This window comes from Onychostruthus taczanowskii, unplaced genomic scaffold (assembly GCF_017590055.1).
Source record: "Onychostruthus taczanowskii isolate IOZ18803 unplaced genomic scaffold, ASM1759005v1 scaffold5, whole genome shotgun sequence".
Taxonomy (NCBI): domain Eukaryota; kingdom Metazoa; phylum Chordata; class Aves; order Passeriformes; family Passeridae; genus Onychostruthus; species Onychostruthus taczanowskii.
Genome location: NW_024502568.1, coordinates 7093802 through 7114664, shown reverse-complemented (window position 1 = coordinate 7114664; position 20863 = coordinate 7093802). Strand labels below are relative to the sequence as shown.

General features: G+C 45.7%; 1 protein-coding gene across 6 annotated transcripts in view; it reads right to left on the bottom strand.

Moving 5' to 3' along the window:
• Positions 1-2613: 2613 nt before the first annotated feature.
• The window catches only part of WBP1L (WW domain binding protein 1 like), a 59476-nt gene continuing 41226 nt past the window's right edge, over positions 2614-20863 (bottom strand). For 4 of the 6 annotated variants that reach the window (XM_041415378.1, XM_041415382.1, XM_041415379.1 and 1 more), the window contains exons 2-4: positions 17007-17109; positions 6348-6509; positions 2614-4941 (exon numbers count right to left, since the gene is read on the bottom strand). In XM_041415378.1, the coding sequence (XP_041271312.1) occupies positions 4202-4941; positions 6348-6509; positions 17007-17109 (1005 nt within the window). In that variant the 3' untranslated portion in view covers positions 2614-4201. The remainder of the gene's footprint in view (positions 4942-6347; positions 6510-17006; positions 17110-20863) is intronic. The other 2 variants (XM_041415377.1, XM_041415380.1) reach the window with 1 other exon arrangement.

The following is a 20863-nucleotide window of genomic DNA, read 5'->3' as shown; positions in this document are numbered from 1 at the left end:
CTCAGAAGCCCTCCAAGTTTGAGAGGCTTGTCTTTGCACCAGGCACCGGCTGACCCTGGACTGTGCCGGAGCCTGCCGGCCAGCCCAGGAGGAGCAGGACACGCTTGGAATACCTGCGGGCTCTGCACCGGGCGTGGGGCCAGGAGAGCTGAGTAAGCACAGACCTCAGGACACAGCTGTTTGCCGGTCGAAAACAAACGGAGAAAGAAGCCGGCAGCCTGTGGCCCCCCGGCACAGAGACTGCAGTGCTTGCACCACCGTCGCGACGGCCCCGCAGCGGGCACCCGTCCCATCTGATAAAAACAGATCTGTGCTGCAAGGATGGGGGAACCAGCTCTGACCAAGAGGCAACTCATCCTGGCCTTCCCAGGCTGCCCGCTGTGGGATGCTGTGGGGCTTGCCTGAGCCAAGGGCTGCCTGTCTGCCCCCTCTCCCGGCCTGGCTTTTCCTACATAAACTAAAGAAATCAGGAGCAAAAGCCTCCCTGGGATGTGCTGCACAGGTGGTGATGGGGGTCCGGGAAGCAGCAGCCTTCAGGGAGAGGCACTCACTCAGGACAGCAAAGGAGTTTATTCACCAGAGCTGGGCTGTGCCCCAGCTCCCTGCCAAACTCTGCCAGGAGCAGGCAGGCTGGGATGAACCCAGCCAGGACATGCAGAGAACCAGAGGAGATACAGCTGGGGAGCCCTGGCAGTGCAGAGCAGGAACTCGGAGCCACTGACTCACATCCCCGAGTGCTGAGGGTGCCCAGGGAGCCCGAATGTCCGTCCCACTGCTCGGCAGAACAGCCTCGTGCTGGCAGTGGAGCCGCTCATTCTGCTTCTCTCCAGGCTTCCTGCCCCCGGAAGCTTTTGATGACTGTGTAACACAGAGGCTTAACTGCACCTCAGCTTTCCTTAGCCTCCGGTTAGGCAGGCAAAGCTCTGAGAGCAGGCTGCCTGCAAGCATCAAGACACAATTCCCTCCTCCTCCAACTTCAGCCAACACCCATCCACACAGGGTTGTACAAACATGCAATGATATGTGGCAGGAAGATCACACCAGTGCTTCCAGATGATGAGTTTGCATCATCGAAGAGCTGGAAAGTCCCTTAGGAAAACCAAGGAGATGCTGCAGTACCCACCAATCCCAGGAGCCCCCGTCGTGCCCAGGGGACACTTGCTGAGCCACCACACTGTGCTATTCTCTCGTCCCCAGGCAACACAACCCCAGCCCACCAGGACATGTGCTGGGTCCTTGCCCTCAGAGCCAGCTTCAGTGGCCAAAACCATTCCATGTAAGCAGCTCCACACGGCCACGGACTCCAGCAAAAACAGACTTCAAGGAGTATTGCCAGCCACACCTAGAGCACATTGTAAGCAAACACCAAGCACTAGGTTGACACTGATTTGCAGTAAAACCTGCTGCATTATTGCAATTCAGTTTGGAAATGATGTATTCATGACTCCCGTGTAGCTGGGAATGGGCGGGGTTTGGTACTCCAGAGCTGGAGATGCACATCTGCCCATGCCCTCACACCTCCAGCGTTTTACAGTGTGCATTTGGAGAAGAGCTCTCTTTGGGCCACACAGGCTTCATACACAGGGATACATGTGAGGGTCAAGCACCTTTCTGAAGCTCCAAAGCTGGAGTCCTCTGCCTGCCTAAAGAGGCACCAGCCAGGGTATGTCCAAGGAGCTCACGTGCCCCATATCCCACCCTGCACTCCTCCCCATACCAGCTGCCCCTTGGCCGCAGGGCTAAAATCCTAAAGCACTGAAAGCATTAACAGTCCTGCTCCTCAGGCACTCAGGAGCTGAAGAGACATGGTTTGTGCCCCATTTATTTCTTTATTGTCTCTAAATGCCCAAAAAACCTCCAGGAGTCGTAAGAGGCACACCACTGCTTCTTCCTGACTTTTTAAAATTAGAAACATCAGCTTGGCTTACTGGTACTTACCTCCATGTCCAGAGGATTCCCATGCCGTTAGTGGGATGGCTGGAAAGCAAATATGGAGATTCTTTATGCCACATAAATATTGGCAAAGGGTCCCTCACTGGCACAGGACCATCCCCAGGACTTACAGCAGTAAACCCCATTCCTTACAGACTGATGTGATTTTTTAGCTTTCTCTGTGGTGTGAGGAACAAAACCAGGTGCCAATACGTACAGAATTCCTGGGGGTGGCATTGGGGATATTTAATTATCTTCTCAAGAGATACATATGGTCAGTGTACACAACTGGAAGTGACCAGCCCCCACGCAGCCAGGCTCTGGGGCACGTGCAGCCTCTCTGTTACCACTCATCCAGGTCTCCAGGCTCCAGACATGCAGGAATGAGGTCTCTTGAATCCATATTAAAGCGCTTAATTTTTAAGAGCGCCCTAAGAACTAAACTGAAGAGCTGTCCTTAACTGCTGCTCTGAGGAAAGAGAAAGGCTGTGATGGGGAAAGGAGTGAGGTAAGAGTGCTCTCCTCAAATGTGCAGCTGAGATGCTGGCATAAGCACCACTTCCCTTGCACTGCAGCCAGCCAGTGCCAACACACCTCCAGGTAGAATAACAAAACAAATCCACAAACTAAAGACAGATCTTGTTCATAGCTCACAAAATGATACACATACACACGGACAAGTTATCAGAAAAGGCATTATATTTTGGTTTCCACCTTAGTTAAAACTGATTTTGGTTTTCAATTAATCAGATCTGAGTACGTCCAAGTTCAGGTTTCAATGTTTTTTTCCCCATAACAGTAATGATCTGGATGACCATAATTATAAAAGGGACGGGGAGAAATCCCGAGAACAAGTTACATAGTCTGAACTGTGCTCTCTTCCACATGAGCACTCTAGGGAATGTTATTTTCAGTTCTTCCTTTTTTTTTTTTTTTTTTTTTTTGTTTCTTCCTTCAGGTTGTTACTAACAAAAATCTCTACTGTTTATTAAAGCAAAGCTACAGTAAATTTTCTTGCAGTCTTACAGCAGGTTTTCATATTACCAGTAGGACTCGCATGCATGGATTGCAGTCACACACACACGCTCACAGACATTATACAGTAGCCAGTTGCCACCATTAAAAAAAAACCGAAAAGAAAGAAAACAGACATTCATTTCTTTAAGTGGTCATCATTAGAATCGCACCAAATTTTTGGATAAAAAAAAAAAATACTGCACAGGTCTTCCACATCTACAAGGTAAATCATCCCTTTCGCCATGGACGGAGCTCTCGTCTCCATTTGTTCAACATGCATCGCTAAAGCTTGAAGGCACGCTGGCCAAGGAGAGCCCTGTTCTTTTGTCATCTGAACTCCAGTGTGCTGCTATCGGGGTGCAAAAAAAGGACAAAAATAAAGCCAAGCCCTTTTGCAGCACACCGGGAAAAGGTCATTCGGAGACCACAGTACTTGGAAGGCAGCCCAGCTGCCTGGATTCTACTGCTAACTGTGCTCTTGGAGGCATTGAAGGAACACGCTTGTGTTTAAAAATGACACATAAAGGCAAATTTCTGCAAACCCTTTCTTTTCAAACTGCCTAAGGTAGACTAACACTCCTTCTAGAAGAAACTGGTCCTTCAGTCACCAGCTTCAAGTGGGAAATTTCCTACCTGCTGTATTAAACACTGAAGCACCAGAGGTTATAGGGCTGATGTGTTTGGGCATTCACCAGTTCAGGGAAACTTAACATCAGGAAAAAAAAAAAAAAAAAAAAAAAAAAAAGAAAAGAAATCCCCAATGCCTCAAGAGCATTATATCAAACCAGAACTCTTGGGCTACTGACTGCCGGCACTTTCAGAAGCTGCTTGCTTCTGGGAAGACACCTGGAGGTTGAAGCCTTATGGTGATGTGGTATCCTCCCAGGGTGAGATTTGCTGAGTTTTACTGATTGCAAGATAAAGCAGTGTTTCGGAAAACTAAAACCAACAAACTCATAATAACCATCACCAAAATCACCGTTGGAAAAATTCCATTCTTTAGAAGGTCTCATTGAGAAACATCAGTCCCTGCTCCACGGAACAGGGCAGATACGATTAACAAAACCCAGAGTGACCCGTCCCCCACAAGCTGGGCCTTCGAGGTCTAGTCCCCATATTGTATTGGAGGGGAGAAAGAAAAATAAACAAAAAAAAAGAAGGTTGTATCACCTTTTCCTCCTGTTAAAGTTTTAATCCTCTTATTCCATTTTTATTTGTTTTTTTCCCCCGATTCTCCCTTCCACTCTGCACCTTAGCTGGGGGAGTTATTGGTACAAGAGTTTGGAGAGTCCTGCTCATTTATTGTGTTCAAGAGTACACACACCGGCTGCCGGGGCAGGTGGTGGTGGCTGTGTTCGCGGTGCTGCTCCTCCGTGCCGCTGAAAAGCCCTTCCTCCTCGTCCCCGTGGGGACGGCCGCTGCAGCTGTCGCAGAAGTCCAGGGGCCCGTCCAGAGCGTCGTCGATGAGCCCGTCGAACTCCTTGAGGTCGTCGTCGTGATGACCCCGGTTGCATACGCAGACCTCTATGCCCGAGTCGCCGGTGAAACGGCGCTGCCTGCCCGGGGTCTTGTCCTTGGCGTCGGGAATGGCGCTGCTCTGCTCCAAGCTCTCAGAGCTGTAACCTTTCAGCAGTTCCTCCTTGCACTCCGTATCCTTATCAGGACCGGCCCTCTCCACCAGCTCGGCCCCTGTGCTGGTACCGCCGGGCTCCACGCTTTGCATTTTGGCGACGGCTCTCTCGCCCAGCACGGTGGTGGAGGGCTCGGGGTCCCCGCGGCCGGGCACCGCGCTGCCGTCAGTACTGCTGTTATTGCTGCTGGGTGCTGCAGAGCTGCTCTGTGCTGGCTGCAGGGTCCTGGGCGTGTCCGGGATTGTGCTACTGCTGCCTGCTGGGACACACTGCTGATGTAAGGCACTGTACGGGGGCGGGGGGGTCGGCGGTCGGTTCACCACTTCCTCATAGGGAGGTAGCAAATAGTTTGGCAAAAACCCTAGAAGTGGGAGGCAAGGAGGAGAAGTTATTTCAGGAGCAGTTTATCTCAGGAAACGAGTCACTAATACAGGTCAGTATGGCATTTGTCACCGACCAGCACCTTCCCACTGAACAGCACAACAGGCTCTACAAAGGGGCGCCAGAACTTGTCCCACGTGAGGAATGTCGTGTTTTAGAGAAGCAGCAAACACACCAGAGGAGGGCACCATTACAGGAGGAGATGGATGCAACTGGGAACAGCAGCCTGATCTCCTGGCTCTCTCTATACTTACCAGGCAAACCTCCCTGGACCGTGTACCCCAACACAGCCCCATAAACCACACTGGGGGATGGCCTGTGTTGGCTGGAGGGAACAACTCCCCAGCCCTCTCCAACACTCCCTTCTGAGCGGAACTTCCACTTTCAAGAGCAAAGATTTAATCTCACAAAGCATCATGCAAATATGAAGAGACATGGGCAGTTATAAGGAACTTGAAGATCCTGGCTTTTGGTTGCTGTTTTAATGCTGGATTCAATTCTTGTGGTGCAGTCAGAATAAATTGGCAGCACTGTCAAAAGAGTTTGGCTTATTGTACTTACTTTCAAACCCATTAAAAATTTTGTTTATTTCTTAAGAGGCAACAAAATAGTCTATACAGACAGAATGTACTTAAACACTGGAAACATTTAAGGATAGCACTGCAATTTTCCATGTGCAATTGCATATCCCTGGGGCTGGGGAGGAAAAGGCTGCTGGGGATGATTTCTGAGGTGACTGCCAGAGTTTAACAAGAAAAGCAAGTTCATACATTCAATTCAACAGTCTGTCAGAGGAAACTCAGCTGTGGCACCTCACAGTCAGAAGGAGACTTGCTGTTCTAGCACAGCACAGCAGAACACAAGGAGAGCACGAAGTGATTGTACTTTCCCTGAGTTGTGGGCAACAGCTTCTTTATGCAAAGTCCTAGGGCTGCTCACCAGCAGTGTGGCCTGAAAACCACAGCACAGGGGGGGAGCCAGCAGAGTCTCTGCTGAGACTCCCCTTTCTCCCAGTCTGTGTGACCAAATTTTGGGAAGCCACTTCCCACACCTCAGTCCCACAAGTAGCAAGTCCAGGCTGGAAAGGAGGAACATCCACAAAGTCCTGAATGAGGTACGTAAAGCACCTTTGCAGAAAAACACCCAGGGAATCACTACACTCTCAGGGGTGGGTGTGAAGGTGCTGTACTTGGTGTGGTTCAACTCCAGACTCAAGGGGTTTCAAATGCATCCAACACCATCTCCTCTCTGCACAACATGGTTAGGCAGCAGAGCTCCCACAGGCTCCTGCTGAGCCCGATTCCAGCTCCCTGGCTCCACCTAACACGGGCAACTCGCTGCTGCCGTGCTCCCCCCGCCTCCAGGCAAAGCAGTGTGAGTACGTACGGAAATAGAAGGGCAGGGCTGAGTAGTTGTGGGCCTCGCGGTAAGCGATCAGGTTGATCTCGTGCTGCCGCTGCTGCGCCTGCAGGCGGTGCTTGGTGCGGCGGTGATGGCAAACGCAACAGCAGCTGAGGATGATGATGATGGTCCACACCAGCCAAAACCCTGCAGCAGACGAGAGTGAGTGTTAGCCATTGTGTGAGAGCTGTATCCAAATGCAGGAAACCCCAAGAAGCCAATGGAGAAGATAATCTGAAAGCCTGAACGTGCACTGCTCTAAAGGTAGAAATGTGTGTTAGGCCAGGAGGCTTCAACACTGACCTTCCTGCCTGTGTGGGACCCTGCCAGTCCAACAGCCTTGCCAGAAATGGATAACTCTGAATGTGCTTTGGTAGAATGTGGGTCATGTTCAATAGGTACAAGTCTGGAGAAGAACCAAATACGGAGACAGGGCTCCCCCCTCCATTGCTCCTACCCTTTGGTTACCATTTCTTCTAGCCAAAAATGAGCAGAGCTGTGAATAGCATTGAGCTTGCCTCCCACAGTCACTTTGGTTTGAAAATAACAATCAAGACACAAAAGACACTCTGCAGATTGACCACAGAAGAAGAGAAAAACCCCAAGCACTATGTTTCGCTTTTGTTTGCACTGCTCTTTAATTTCCAGCCCAAATCCTTCATTGTTATGTTTAACAAAAACATGCTCTTTTTTCATAAATGTCTCAAAATATTTTTAAAACTTATTTTTGTATTCAATGTCTTAAATTATCCAAAATTAAATTAAACTAGCCTCCCTCTCTGAATCCTCAAGAAACCTAACTTCTGCTCTGTTTGTGGTCACGGCTGGTTTCTGTGCACTGCCGTACCGTATGTACACTCCTCCTTAAAAGGGAATTTTAAAAGGCCACTTCCTGAATTTTACCCACGCCCTCCAACATGTGGAATAACTCTCCCTTTCCACAAATTTCCCACTTGCATGCACTACAAAATGTTTCCGAGACACACTTCAAAAAGCTGGAACACTCACTCCACATGGAGCTTTTGTCTCCTGCAACTGCAGCCCGACCTACCCCCTGTGTCTGTAAGCTCTATCTTTTTTAAGCTCAGTTTTTGCATCTAAAGACACAGGGAGAGCTTTTCCTTTAGAAACACATAGGCTTGGCAGCCACTCCTCGCTAGAGATCACAACACTGTTTTTCTTTCTGTAACACCTCTGCCACTCTTCACTATTCCCAAGCAGTCAAAATGGAGATTCCTAATGCCACAGCCCATTTTCAGGTTGGCCACTCTGCCCTGTGGTATCAAACTGCTCTTCTCTCTCCACTAAAAACCTCTAGTCATGCCTTTACAATATCTTGATGTTTTCAGCATCCCCTGCTGTGTTTGCTGTGTTTTCTCTGCTAAGAGCTAGGTGGGGAAAGGTGAACAGTTTAGGAATTTGAAGAATGAAAGGAGTATTGCTCTGGCTGAGGACGAAGGGCAGTTGTATCATCCATCTCAGAGACCTGCACTGTGCTGTTTGTAGGGGAACTGGATGTGCCGTATCGTGTCTCTGAGCATTTGGAGTGGGGACTTTCACCTCCCTGTGTCGTAACCCGAATTCCTCATCTATTTTGGCACAGCAAACTGAAATCTCTCTCCTGCCTTGTGCAATCTATTTCCCTAATCAACTGGAACCTGCCTTACCACCAAACTTATCAAAACCTGCCATCAAATGAAGGTGTTACATATTCCCCCACCCCCTTTTTTTTTCTTGGCTGGAAATGAAGGTTCCTGGGTAGTTTCTCTGGCCAGCCTGCTCAGCTGTACCACGCTGACCAGAGAAGAGACTGTGGTCTTCACTCCAGAGAAGCAAAGGACAAAGTACTCAAGATGCTCTCCACACTTCCCAAACCAAAATGAGAATGTGGACACTGGCCTCCGAATACCCTCCTGTTTCTAAAAAAAGCCTTTTTATATAAACTAGAAGGACTGATCCAGTCCATCCTTCACTCCACAGCCAAACATTTGCAACAATTTCTGTAGCCTCTATCACTTCCAAAATCTTGGTACACAAACGCAATACTTCAACTGTCTAACAGTTTGAAGACTCTCACCAGTAAATACACTTTATTTCTTGCTAAGAGAAGGTCCCTTGGCTCTTGCCTGCTGAGGAAGCAAGAATACACTCATCAAAACCAGGTCATTGGCACAGCATGGCACCATGCACTGAGGCAGGCCTGCAGTTCATCTTCTAAGTACTCCTTATTTTCAAAGAGCAGTCCATGATCATGAGTTCAATAACAATGGAAAATTACACCCAGCTATCCAGGGATTTTAGCTACATTTATGAAAACAGATGCTTTTTAACACATTTGATCATGTCCTTTCCCAAGGACTCTAGATACAATGGTAGCAAGCAGCACTTAATTAGTTAAGATGTCCTGGAGAACTGCCACTGTTAAGCAATCTCAGCTGTAGCAGCCAAATATTTCTGCAGGGAATAACTGCTCCCACCCAAGCCTGCATCCAGAAGATTAAAAAAGTATTTCTTTAGAAAACTTCTCTACCCATTCCAAAATAAAGTCCCAAAGTGCTTTGCACACAAGCTGATGCACAAGCTCAGAGTAGGGGTCAGAGTAAGCGCAGCCATTCCTGCAAAGAGATGTGGCAATTCTGTTAACAACATGCAGCAACAACATACAACAGCTTAGGATAATAAATTGATGTTGGAGCCTACTGAAACCGCAGGTGGCATTTAAGTAAACACACCATAATTTAGTGGATTGCAATTTGGCCTCGGTGCCAGGAACAACACCTTCATTCTCCTGCAAAGGGTCTGTGCACGCTCGCAAATGCGAGCAGATGAGATCTGTTGTTTTTCATGAGAACTTCCAGAAAAAGAACCCACTAATACCACATTATTGCCTGGTTTCATTAACTGCTGACACTTCCTAGAGCTTCTAGGAATTACTCAACCCCTGACTCAGCATGAGCCTGGATGGAGGACTCAGCACAAGCCTGGAGGACTTGCCTGGATGATCACAGGGGATCAGCAGCATGTGCCCACCAGAGTAATTTGCTGGCCTGGCTTCTGGCACCCTCTCTCATGGCTGTGTCCCCATCCTGGCACCCAACAGCACATCTGCACCACTGGAAAGCCCCCAGTGCATCGGAAGCAATCGTATAGGACACCCACAGGAGCTGAGGCACATGAGGGGCTCCCTGGCTGTCACATGGGCAGAGGTGCCAGTGCTGGGAGAAGGACTGGGCACAGCTCTGGTTGCAAGCCCAGTATGGTGGTGGGAGTTCAGGGCCTCCATAAAAGGTTCTACAACACTCCCTTGCCAGGAGTTTGGGCACAGCTGGTTTTGGCTGCAGAACAGAAAATTGCAAAAGCCTAGAAAATATATAGTATGGTCATTTATTTGGAATAAAGCTATCTCCAAGGCCAAGTGCAATTGTAAATATTATGTCTCAAAGTATGGAGTGAACAGTGAAGATGTTCATGGCTGAGCTGTGCATTTGTACACCTGGTGAGGCTTGGCTTCAAACCAGCAGCAGGGAGGTAAGCCGAGCAGAGCACTGGCCCGTGCAGCCAGCAGCTCATTTGGCAGGAGGGGAATTGCAAATTCACCCAAAGACAACACTACACGAGCAGGAGCCAAGCACAGCAGCAGCACACACTAACACCTCCTTCAGGGTAAAAACAGGTACTAATTCTGCCTTGTACTGAAAATGGGTAAGATGTACAGAGGCAACTGAAGTTTGCATCAAAAAGCCTCTAAAAGCCAAGTAAAACTGAGCTTCTGGTTGTCTACAATGTCCCCAAAAACCTTCACTGTTGCCAAACGCCTTCCTCTTGCTCTTCAAGATGTTTTTTCTTCCCAAATGGATACAAGCTGTTTTTCACCAGCATCGGATTGAGCTACCAGTGCACTCACTGGAAAAGGAGAAATGATTGGGAGACACATTCTGAGCCAAATTTGCCACTAAATGTCTGATTTGAGAGTTTTTTCCACAGCCACCTGGCAGTGACCACTGGGAACAAAAGCCTGCGACAATCTTACGACAACATGACAGATAAAAAACAACCAGTGACTTTGGAAATACTACTTCTGATGGACAGCCAGAGCAGAAGCAAAGTACCAGTCTGCAGCAAACAGGCACAGGAGACCATTAGACTTGAAGGCAATTTCAGTCTTGCTCTTGGTTTATGGAAGAGTCAGAAGCTGCAACACAAAACAACTCAGTCCTGAGAAACACTGATACATTTTTTCTTGAATTCACTGGTGATGCCTACAGACGGATAGTGATGGAAGCAAAGGTGAAACAGACACGGCCGGGAAGCTGATTGTTGCCAAGAGATTTCCCTGCCAGAGCACCAAAACCTTTAATAAAAGAATCAGCAGCCATCTGTAAGCTCAGAGCTGTAAGCTTGACATGAGCACAAAGCTCAGGAAGTCAGAATGGAAGCTGCAAAAACACCTGGGAATGGAATTAGGTCCCGTGAAAGCCATCTCTCACAACCAGAGGAAATACTGAAGAAAGAGAAGGCTGCTGCTATGTTTACAGCATTCTTGGGAAAGGGAGCTCCATCACAAGGTCATACACCAGAGATGTTTCTTACCAGCTGTGAAAGAACATGCTTAATGCTTCAAGAAAACCCCTTCTAGGACATTAATCATAGTTTTGATCAAACTTTAAAATAAGTAAGAATAAAACAGTTTAATAATTAAAAAACCAGAGCACTCCTTCCTCATGAAAAAGGAGGGAGCAATGTTTGCTTTGATGCTGTACTGCATTTGCTGCCTGGGATGTTGCCATCAGCAATGCCGTTGAGGGAAGCTCCTTTTATCCTGTGCAAAATGGAAAATGTTTTCTGGAGCGTTCCAAGGGTATGAACAGAGAAATTTGCCCTCAAGTTCATGGTAAACTTGGGCAAATGCCATGGCTCTGTTGGCAGGAAATCCCCTAAAAGCAAGCCAAAACATACTGCAAAGTGCCTTTGTGTCTGCCCGACAAGCATCTGGGTAATAGCTTTGGCTCCATGAGAGCTGGTTCTGAACAGAAGGAGAAGTGGGACAATTTCATTGACTAAGAAGCATCCCAAATGGTGGCCTCACAGTCAGTCATGGCTGGAAAAAAATTGTCTTTCACAGGGCCAACACTATAATCAAAAAAGGGAACAGAAATTCACTTGGTACCACGGCCTGGATGCCCTTGGGTTTAATCGTGTCCTTTGGCAGAGGGGTCACATCATCTCCTGCCACTGCAGGCACGAGCTTGTATGAGCCAACACTGCTGCTCAAGAATGCCAGATGAAGGATCCAGGCCACAGGCCCATGAACATTTTAAGAAGGAATAAAAGAAGCCGCTGAATGACGCGATCCTCTCCTGCCTGTCTCAACCATACCTCCTGCTGCTTCCTCCACCTCTTCTTGTGCCGGCACAAAGTTGTGCGCAACTGTGGTTTGAACTGGTTTGAGGGAACCAGAGCAGGTTGAAACTCGCTTGGCAAACACAGCAGCAGCAGCAAGAGAAAGATTGTGACTTTCAGTGACAGTTTTATGTTAGTTTAACTCATTGGAACTGCAGTCCCAGCCTGACCTCACTGCAGGAAAAAGTTACTGAATATTTGTAGAGTACAATGGCAAAAGAAAAAAGCTGAAGACATCTCCAACTCCTGTTTGCTTGCTCCCAAACTGGCAACAAAAGGAGACACACCTTAACTGCAACGGGTTTCTAGTTTTCACAATAGTGCCCACTATATATGGTACACCCACTGCAATGAGGTAAGATGGAAAAACACAAGTTTCAGAAAAATCCTTTGCCCACCATGCAATGCGAGTCAACGTGAGGTTGTAAGTCTGCAGACACTGTTTTTATGCCTCTCTCCTAGGGAGAGAGCCTTCCAAGGGCAATTGCTCCCATGCTCCAGATGACACATTAAGTCCAGTCCCTCCCATGAGATCCATGTTGGTAAAATGCATGTTGAACAATAGTCTAACAAAGACCAGAGTGGAACATCCAGCTGAGTCCATGTCCTGAACATCTGGGAACAACAGATCTAGGTACCTGGTGACAAGCTGGGTTGGAGGTATGTAGGGCAGGGGGTGAAACAACACTAGGAAGTTCTCTTGACTTTCCAGGCTGTTTAGCACAGCACAGGTGGAAGCAGCCAGAGGGCAAAAGTCAGTATCTGCATAGCCAGGCTATGCCAGACAGCTTTGCCTTCTGCTTTGGATCTGAGAATTTTACTGAGCCAGACCAAAACAAACTTAAGGTGATTTGGCTGTCTGGATTAGGCTACAAGAAGTCCAAGTAAATCAGGAAATAACTCCCTCAGTGACCCTATTTATTATGAGTTTCTCCGTGGTTGTGACATCTGTTGTTTGCCCTATACTGTTGGTGAGGCTTTGTCATGGCAGCGTCATTGCCGCAGCACAGCTGAGGAGGAACAGCCCAAGGGGAAGTTTGAGACACCTAGGAAAGAGAAGCGAGTACAACCACGTAGAAGGCTGGGTGAAAGGCAAGGAGCAGCAAAAATCTTTCTTTGAAAAAGGACGTGGGATAAGACAACACGGGGTAAGGACGAAAACATGGGACTGGTGGATTGTTTGACTGTTTTGGAGACTGCAGCAAAACTCTTGGACACGAATTCCTATTATAAAGCTGACCTCCTGGAATATGTACGTGGTACAGCAGTTGCTTTAGTTTTAGCAACTAACCGGATCCTTGCCAGAATTTTCTGGCAGCATGCTTTTTGGGAAAAGAGCTGCCTAGCGATTCCAAGGGGAAGCGTGCAGAGATGAGCAGAATGTTCAAAATCAGCAAAAACATTGACTGTGCTGCTTGCAAACAGAACATTTTTCCTGTACAACCCTTCCACTAGGACCTAAACAGTCAAGATCTTTTTTCTTTTCTTTCTTTCTTTCTTTCAGAAACAGAGGGGCTTGCTAAAAAAGACAACAAAACAAAACAGGCACAAGCAATATATGAACACCCACTCATTACCAGTGCTGGGTTGCTGTACAGTACCTAAATGACCCAAGACCAGCTAAGCTCTCCAACTTCTAAATCCTACAACTTTTTGCAAGCAGTGAGCAGCTGCCTGTTTCCATGCTCTATGATTCCTGAAGCATAGTGTACTATTTTTCCAACCACACAATGAAATGTACTTTCTACAGCTTTGCTTGCTGTGTTTAGAGCCTCTGGAATCATTTAATGGTTCCATGATTCCAAAGGCAAGGAAAGACACAAGGATGGATGTCAGCAGACTTGGATTTAGTGTTCAGTCCCCATTATACTCTTAAACCTGGGAAAATCCAGAACCTCTGAGCCTTACTTCTTAGCCTGCAAAACACAGGAACTGCATTCCTCGATTACCTACTCTCCTGTGTTTTGAAAACTGGTATTTTGGAATGTCTAAGCAGTAAGACACCTGTCAGGCCTGGAAAAAGGCCAGCATTGGAAAACTCCAGCAAATCACAATCACATCATAGAGATCTGAATAGAAACTGCTAGGAAGCAAAATCCAGTGGCTGCTGCCATTCTCCCCCTTGGGGACCATGAGTTCTCTGGAGAGTCCAATTAAATTGTTCAATGAAAACGCTGACCCAGCTCATCCACCACTCAAACATGTTTTCCTATGTGAGGAAATGCAACAGTAAAGTACATTTTTCTATTTTAGTTTTTATTATTATGTTCAAAGAAAATAAAAAGACATAATGCAGCTTTTGTCCCACCAGGTTACAAGCTACCAAGCTTAAGAACTAATTGGACCTTTACATAGTTGTAAGACCTATATCTATAAATCTGAATATAGTTTTATTATTTGGCAATACAGCACTGTTTTTTGGGTTTTTTTAAATAAGAGGTGGGTGGGGAATCTGAACTGGGCTGTTATCTAATTTTAAACATAGGCTGTCCACCTGCTTGGCATATCATATTCTCCATTCCTCCACTCCACCCCTTAACAAAATAATACCTTGATTTTACATCCTATTCCACTACCCTCAATCACTGGTTTATAATTACCACAATCTTACTTGCTGCCTAGAATTGCTTAGATCAGCCATTTTCAAAGACAAACTTCCCTCAAATTCTCTAACAGAGAAAAAGGTCCTTTTTACAGGAAAAATTCCAAGTGGCCACAAAACAGGATCATGTTTCAGAACGTATGTCCAGCAAAGACCGACTAGTTTTCTTTTCCATTTCAAATGCCACCGTCCTCTGCTTCTTCTTCCCACAAAGCTGTGGTGGTAGATAAATTCAGGATTTAATTCAACAGGACTAGCAAGAAGGTCTATTTTCAGGCACACAAAAGTCTGAAACACACACTGGTGGTCTGAGGTCAAGAGAAGCAAAAGCTTCTCAAAAGCTACTTCAGTACATGCATATGCTGGTTAAAATCAAAACAGAACAACCATGAAGCCATACTTAAAAGGTGCTGCTATGTTAACTGTTCATTAACCAGAAGTTATCATTAACTTTTAAAAAGCTGATCTATTCCCAAGCATGTAAAGCTGTTGCTCTCCACTGCTCATATTAAGACTACTCACATTTACTCTCACCACTTTCCACCTTGAAGGCCTTCAGAGTGCCTCAGCATACATACCTATCAAAGATACAACTCCTGAGCAGTAGCTAAGCTCACAAGCCCTAGAATATGGTTTTACATTTAAAGGACATGCTCCTTCTATGACTCCTTCCCATCCAAAGGAAACTTCTTTCCTGCCATTCATAATGGCAAAGCAAGCTTTGAAAACATTAACTGATTTTATATCAGTGTTGGATGTTTGCCTGAATTTGCAAAAAGCCTAGAAAACGGGTCTCATGTTGGAATTACTCCCCTCATTTTGGTGTGGTACACAAGGCTCCCTGTGAGGCAGAAGGAATGTGAACACACAGAAACCTATCTCCCCTGAGGAACCATCCAGCAGTGTGTGTGACCAACATGTTTAGTCCATGAGCTCACTGTGACCAGTGAATCTGCTCTAAAAAGAAGCCTTTAATATTCTGCCTCCTTCTAAGAAAATCTGGTTTTGTCTTCCAAGAACTTTTATGATGCAGCCAGGCACTGCCAAGGATAAAAGTCTGTGCCATACTGAGCACCAAGACAGCTAAACCATCCCATTAAAATGGCAGGGGGCTATTGCTTGGACCAGACTGTTCATATGCAATCCAACTAAGCCTCTCTTTCAAGATGTCCAGGGAGAAACATGGTGACCATGCCACCAGCTCCAGTGTGCAGTTGCACTCCACCCTGCTGCTCAATTTAGATCCTGCTTGCTAAGGAGCCTGTAAGCCTTTACACACATGCATCTTGCTCTAGATTCCCACCCACACAAATACAAAACTGGGTTTGACCTTTCCCACTCTGCTCTGTCCATGCATCTCCCCCTAGCCTGAAAAAATTCCTGCCATCTGTCCTGCCTGTGCTGCTGAGTGCTACAGTCTGATCCAGGCACTCCAAGGCTCCAGTATAGTCATGTCTGTTTCTCAGCCTGCTACGGTCCCTGGAGCTGCCCCATGGCTCCCTATTGTGAATTGTTTCTTGAACTGTTTGGACATCTTGGAAAATAAGTCTGCTGTAAAAGGTCTGCAACCTTTTTGCATGTATAACACATTTCCACACACAAGCTACTTTGGGAAAATGAAACTGTGGGCACAACAGACCAATTAAATAGAAAGCATAGTTGCATAAAAACTAGAAGATACCATTAGGTGTGGTAAGAAAGTATCTCCAGTCTCTAATGTAGGGGTACAATATTCAGAGCACCACATTTCCAAATTCCAGGAGCAGAGATGCACTCCCAGCCTAGGCTCAGGGCAGTACAACAGCACAGCATCAATGTTCAACCTTTTGTGTTCCTCCTAGAGAAAGAAGAAACTTCAGACTGAACGAGCTTAGGCTTTCCTTTAAAATTCAGCATTCATCACTTTCTTGTGCTTTCAACTTCCCATTTTTCCATATATCTTAATCAAGTTTTGCTGACCACCTGCTTTGACCTGCCTGCTGCCATCTGAGGGGACTCAGCAGGTACAGTCACTCAACCATTTGCTGGAAGCTTCGGTATTTTTAAATCTCACATTTTGGGAAAGAGGAGATAAGAAGGGTTACAATGGGCAATGTGTGATCCTCACAGTACAACATCCAGCCACTGCAAACCACAGGATTTACCCAAGACTCTCTCTCTACGCAAGGACTCTGAACAGTCCTGAAGAGAATAAGCACACTGGCCCTCCTCCTTGAAAGGACATCTTTAAATAAGATATACCAGATTTAAACTTGTTGTGCTTGCAAAGAACAAAACCAACAAGATAAAAGACACTGAATTAATTCCCTGTTTGAGTGTGTCAAGCTCTAGTGTTGTATGTATGGCATTTCTCCCTCAAGCTGGTTTCCTTACTCCTGTATAATGTCATCTTGAGTACCCCAACCAGTGAGAAGAGCAAACAACAGTGGCAGATGACCCATTAGTCCTGAGAAAGCACCCACTGTGACAAGCCTATTTCCTTGTCATATCACATCAGCTCTGGATTGTGCTGCAGTGAAATGCAACGGCAATGCACAACAAGGGCTGAATACAAAACCCCACGGGACACAAGCCAGACCCGTAGTATGGTATGAGAGCCATGCAGATTAGGAAGGGAAGCCATACAAAATGGAAGGACTTACACCAGAGTTCATAGTAGTAGTTGCAACACTGGGATTGTCCACAACAGTGGCCCGTTTCACATATGTAACTTTGATTGTTGACACCCATGCAGGTTTCCTTGTCCTAAAATTAAACAGACACACTTTTAAGATGCTTTGTCAGTATCTTTTGTAAATGTTTTACTTGATGATCTGCAAGCATTTGAAAAGTACAAGTTATGGTCTTTGGAAACTCTAAAATACATAAGGAAGTTAAAAGACATCTAAGGACCACCAAAAAACAAAGGACCGTTCAGAAGAAAACCCCCATATCTCCAAACCCATAAGTTACACTGTTTTAGCATCTAGTCAGCACTGCTGTCTCATCATCCCTCTCCTTTTCCACTAAAAGTTACCACATTTTGGGAGCCAGGCATTCTCTTAGAAGCAGAGATGACATTTGTTCCACATTGTACACAATATTGCTGTATTACTGGAGCTGAATGCCAAGTGGAGGAAAAGCATTCATAAAGGGAACATCATAATTTGAGAAAAGACTCTTGGATTCATTTAGATCTAAGTGATAATTACAATATGTTCCTGCAAGATTCCTATCTAAAATGATTTCTTCATAATTAGCCATGTGCTTTATGGGAGATCAGCATTCCTGTAAAACTTCTTCCTGCAATAGAAAGTAGTCCAGAAGCAGAGCCAAATCAGCTGTAGCACATCACCCAGCAGGTCTTCACCTAACATGGAAAAGGTCTATGCTGTGAGGTCTCAGTTCCCCACATAGTGCACCACTTCCCAGAAGTTTGTGTTATTCCTGCCAGTCTGAAAACATGGCTGGGAAAAAGTACAAAAAACAAGGAAACAGAAGCAGGCTGTGGTTTGTATATCCTCTAATAGGTTTTGGAGCAACCTGAGAGTTCAAAGAACACTATGGAATTTAAGAAACCAAAAAAATTGTTTCTTAATTTAATTAATTTTAAAAATTAATTAAAAACAGTGTAACAAAGTTTTTATTTTCACTTTCTTTCACCTGAAACTTATTTTAAGGAAACGAAAATGTGCGTAGGCCTATAGTGAAAGCTGTGTTGAAAAAAAAAATTTGGAAGTACCAACTTGCAAATAAGAAACCACCAACCCACAAAACCCCACCAAACCCCACCAGCAGGTGACAGGGATGCACATCTGTGGGTCCCAGCACTGGCTGAACTGCACTGTTCTTCTCTTTTATGTGAGTGCACCATGGCCACACTTGCCATACATTTCTATGGAGCCACCACACACACAAAATACCAAGTGCATTTCAAATATTGAACCACTTCATTGAACAAGTGATGTGACGCAGCAGCTCCAACGCAGAAGAGTCCTGCACTAGATTTTCAGTGTATTTGGGGATCTGGAGGAGAAGCAGCACTTCCCCACCACACAGCACCCTGGCTGGAGCCACACCTCCCCAACACAGGCCTCTCACCTAAGCATCCAAACTACAGAAGCAACATAACTTCTAAAAGCAGAACAACCTCCTGCCATCTGAGGCTCAGCAGGAAAGACCCCATGCTGCTTCTTTTCTCCTAAGAAGTCACACCAAGGGTTTTGACCATGTGAGGGCACAATTCAGCAAACACAACTCGGCATACGATGCACTGCTTCTCTTCCTTCCATGGATATCATTATTTTCACAAAAGGCTCTAAAAAGCACCTTTAAAACTCACCCACAGAGGAAACAAGTTAGAGAGGTACCTGCCTCTATTTTTCAGGAAGAGACAAACATTTTGCTGGACAGTCCAACTACTACAGGCAGCTAAAACAAACATTTGGTACTTGCCTTGAGATGCTGGCATGTCAGCAGTAGAAACACCATTTTCCTATGTGGTAAGGAGGTGTTTCCATCTCTGACTGGTGGCAACTATTAAGAGACACTGCTGAGCTAGCTCAGTATTTTCTGCTTCAAGCATGCTATTCACTCCAAAAATAGTAATTTTAGCCAGTAAAAGAACTAGAAATAGGTCACATCTATTATCTTTTCTTATTAGTTTATTTACATTTTTCCTCAGTTTTGTTGGCTTTGCAGAGCTAATGTTAATGATGAACAGCACAGATTTTGGCTCTCATATGAAGAGAATTGAGAAATTAAGATGCCATTGCAAAACTGTTGATAATGTTCAAGTCAGAGAATGACTAGCTGAGGTTTGTGGTTGTGACACATGAAGATCAATGTGACCTGCTGAACCAGCAAATGAATCACATGGACTCTGGTGAAAAACCAGAGTCTCACAGTGCTATTTTATGATCTCCTCTGCATCACCACACCTGATCCATCCTTGACCACTTCTGGTTTACTCCCCAAAAATTTCATCCATTCACTGTTGCCTGCTTCAAAGAGTAGCAAATGCGGAACAAATCAGTGTCTTTGGGCAGCAGCAACTCATAACATCTTCAACTATATTATTCCCACTTAAAAACTTGCAGCTCTCCTGATTTCAGAGACTTTCATCACACCATCCTTTTATTTGAACTTACTGACTCCCTCTTGCCAACCTCATTATATTTGAAATTACTTTTCCACACATGTGCAGGGCTGTTCCTTATTAACCCAGCCGGCCAACATGAGGATCCTGAGTAGCTAGGATGGTGTTCTTCAGGTTCTTCCTGGAGATCGAGTCTCAGGCAACATCCTGCTTTCCATCTCGAGCAGAGTTTAAATCTTACTGCCCAGAGCTTCTTTACACACTGACCAAGACAAATGCTCTTCCCTGCTAATGCATATGTGCTTGTACCTTCAAACAGTCCCACAGCTGGCTTTCAGCTCCCACAGTTCAGAACAGCAGGGGTTCTGAAGCCTTGCAGTACCACCAGCCACACTCCTCAAAGTCCAAGCAGCTCATTTTGGAGCCTTTCTGTAGCCCTCTGCCAGCCCAGCCACCAACAGGCTTTTGGGAACATGGAGCTGTCAGACTCGGGGGTCACAAGTCAGACCCAGAACTGTCACCCGTATTTCCAAACAGTTTCATAGAATCAAGGAATAATTTGGTTTGGAAAGGATCCCAGCAGGTCACATGGGCCTACTACTGCTCAGAGCACGGCTACCTCTTAACACTGGGTTACACAGCCAGCACAGGGAAAGAGATAAAAGGTAAAGGCAACAGATCTTCATGAATAGAAGTCTACTAGGGAAAGATTCTGGCACAGGCAGAGCATTGTTCTGGGATATGTTACAGGTGTCTCCTTTGGAACAAGTGTTTCAGTCTCCTTTCCTCTTTTAAGTCAAGACTCATTTCTATGAAAGGCTGAGCCACTGTACAGTTTGCTCCCTTTCTTGCAAGTCAAGGAGAGGTTATGTAGAGCCATCCTGGCCGAGACATAGACCATGACACTCTTTGTTAGGAAATTCCTACCTACTTCCAACCTCTTTGATCTGACTTCACTTTCTATTTAAATCTCAGGCTGCACTTTTCATACCAGCAACATTTTATTATTTCTACTTCCTTCTCCCATGCATTCTTTGTGTGATAGGCTGCCAAACTAACTACTTAAGATATATCAGCAATACAGTTATCTAGAGTCTAAATGTTTCCTGGAAGCAATATCCCAAGTGCTTGTGCTATGAAAGTGTACTATTCCCTTTTTCACACTAAAAGCCACAGACAAGGCACAGGCCTGAAAGAGTAATTTTATAGATAAGGAAAAAAAATATGGTGGAAAAAACTCCCCTAGAAGCAAAGTTGGAGCACTCATATTTTATTGACCTGCCTTTGTTTTTAATTTCCACTGCAAACAGCACTTGTAATGGTAATTTTCAGTCATTCTTACCAGCATGGAGTTGTTATTGAACTATTACAGAAGGGTTTTGGAATATTTTTAAGGTAGCCTTAGGAAAACAAGGAAGGGGG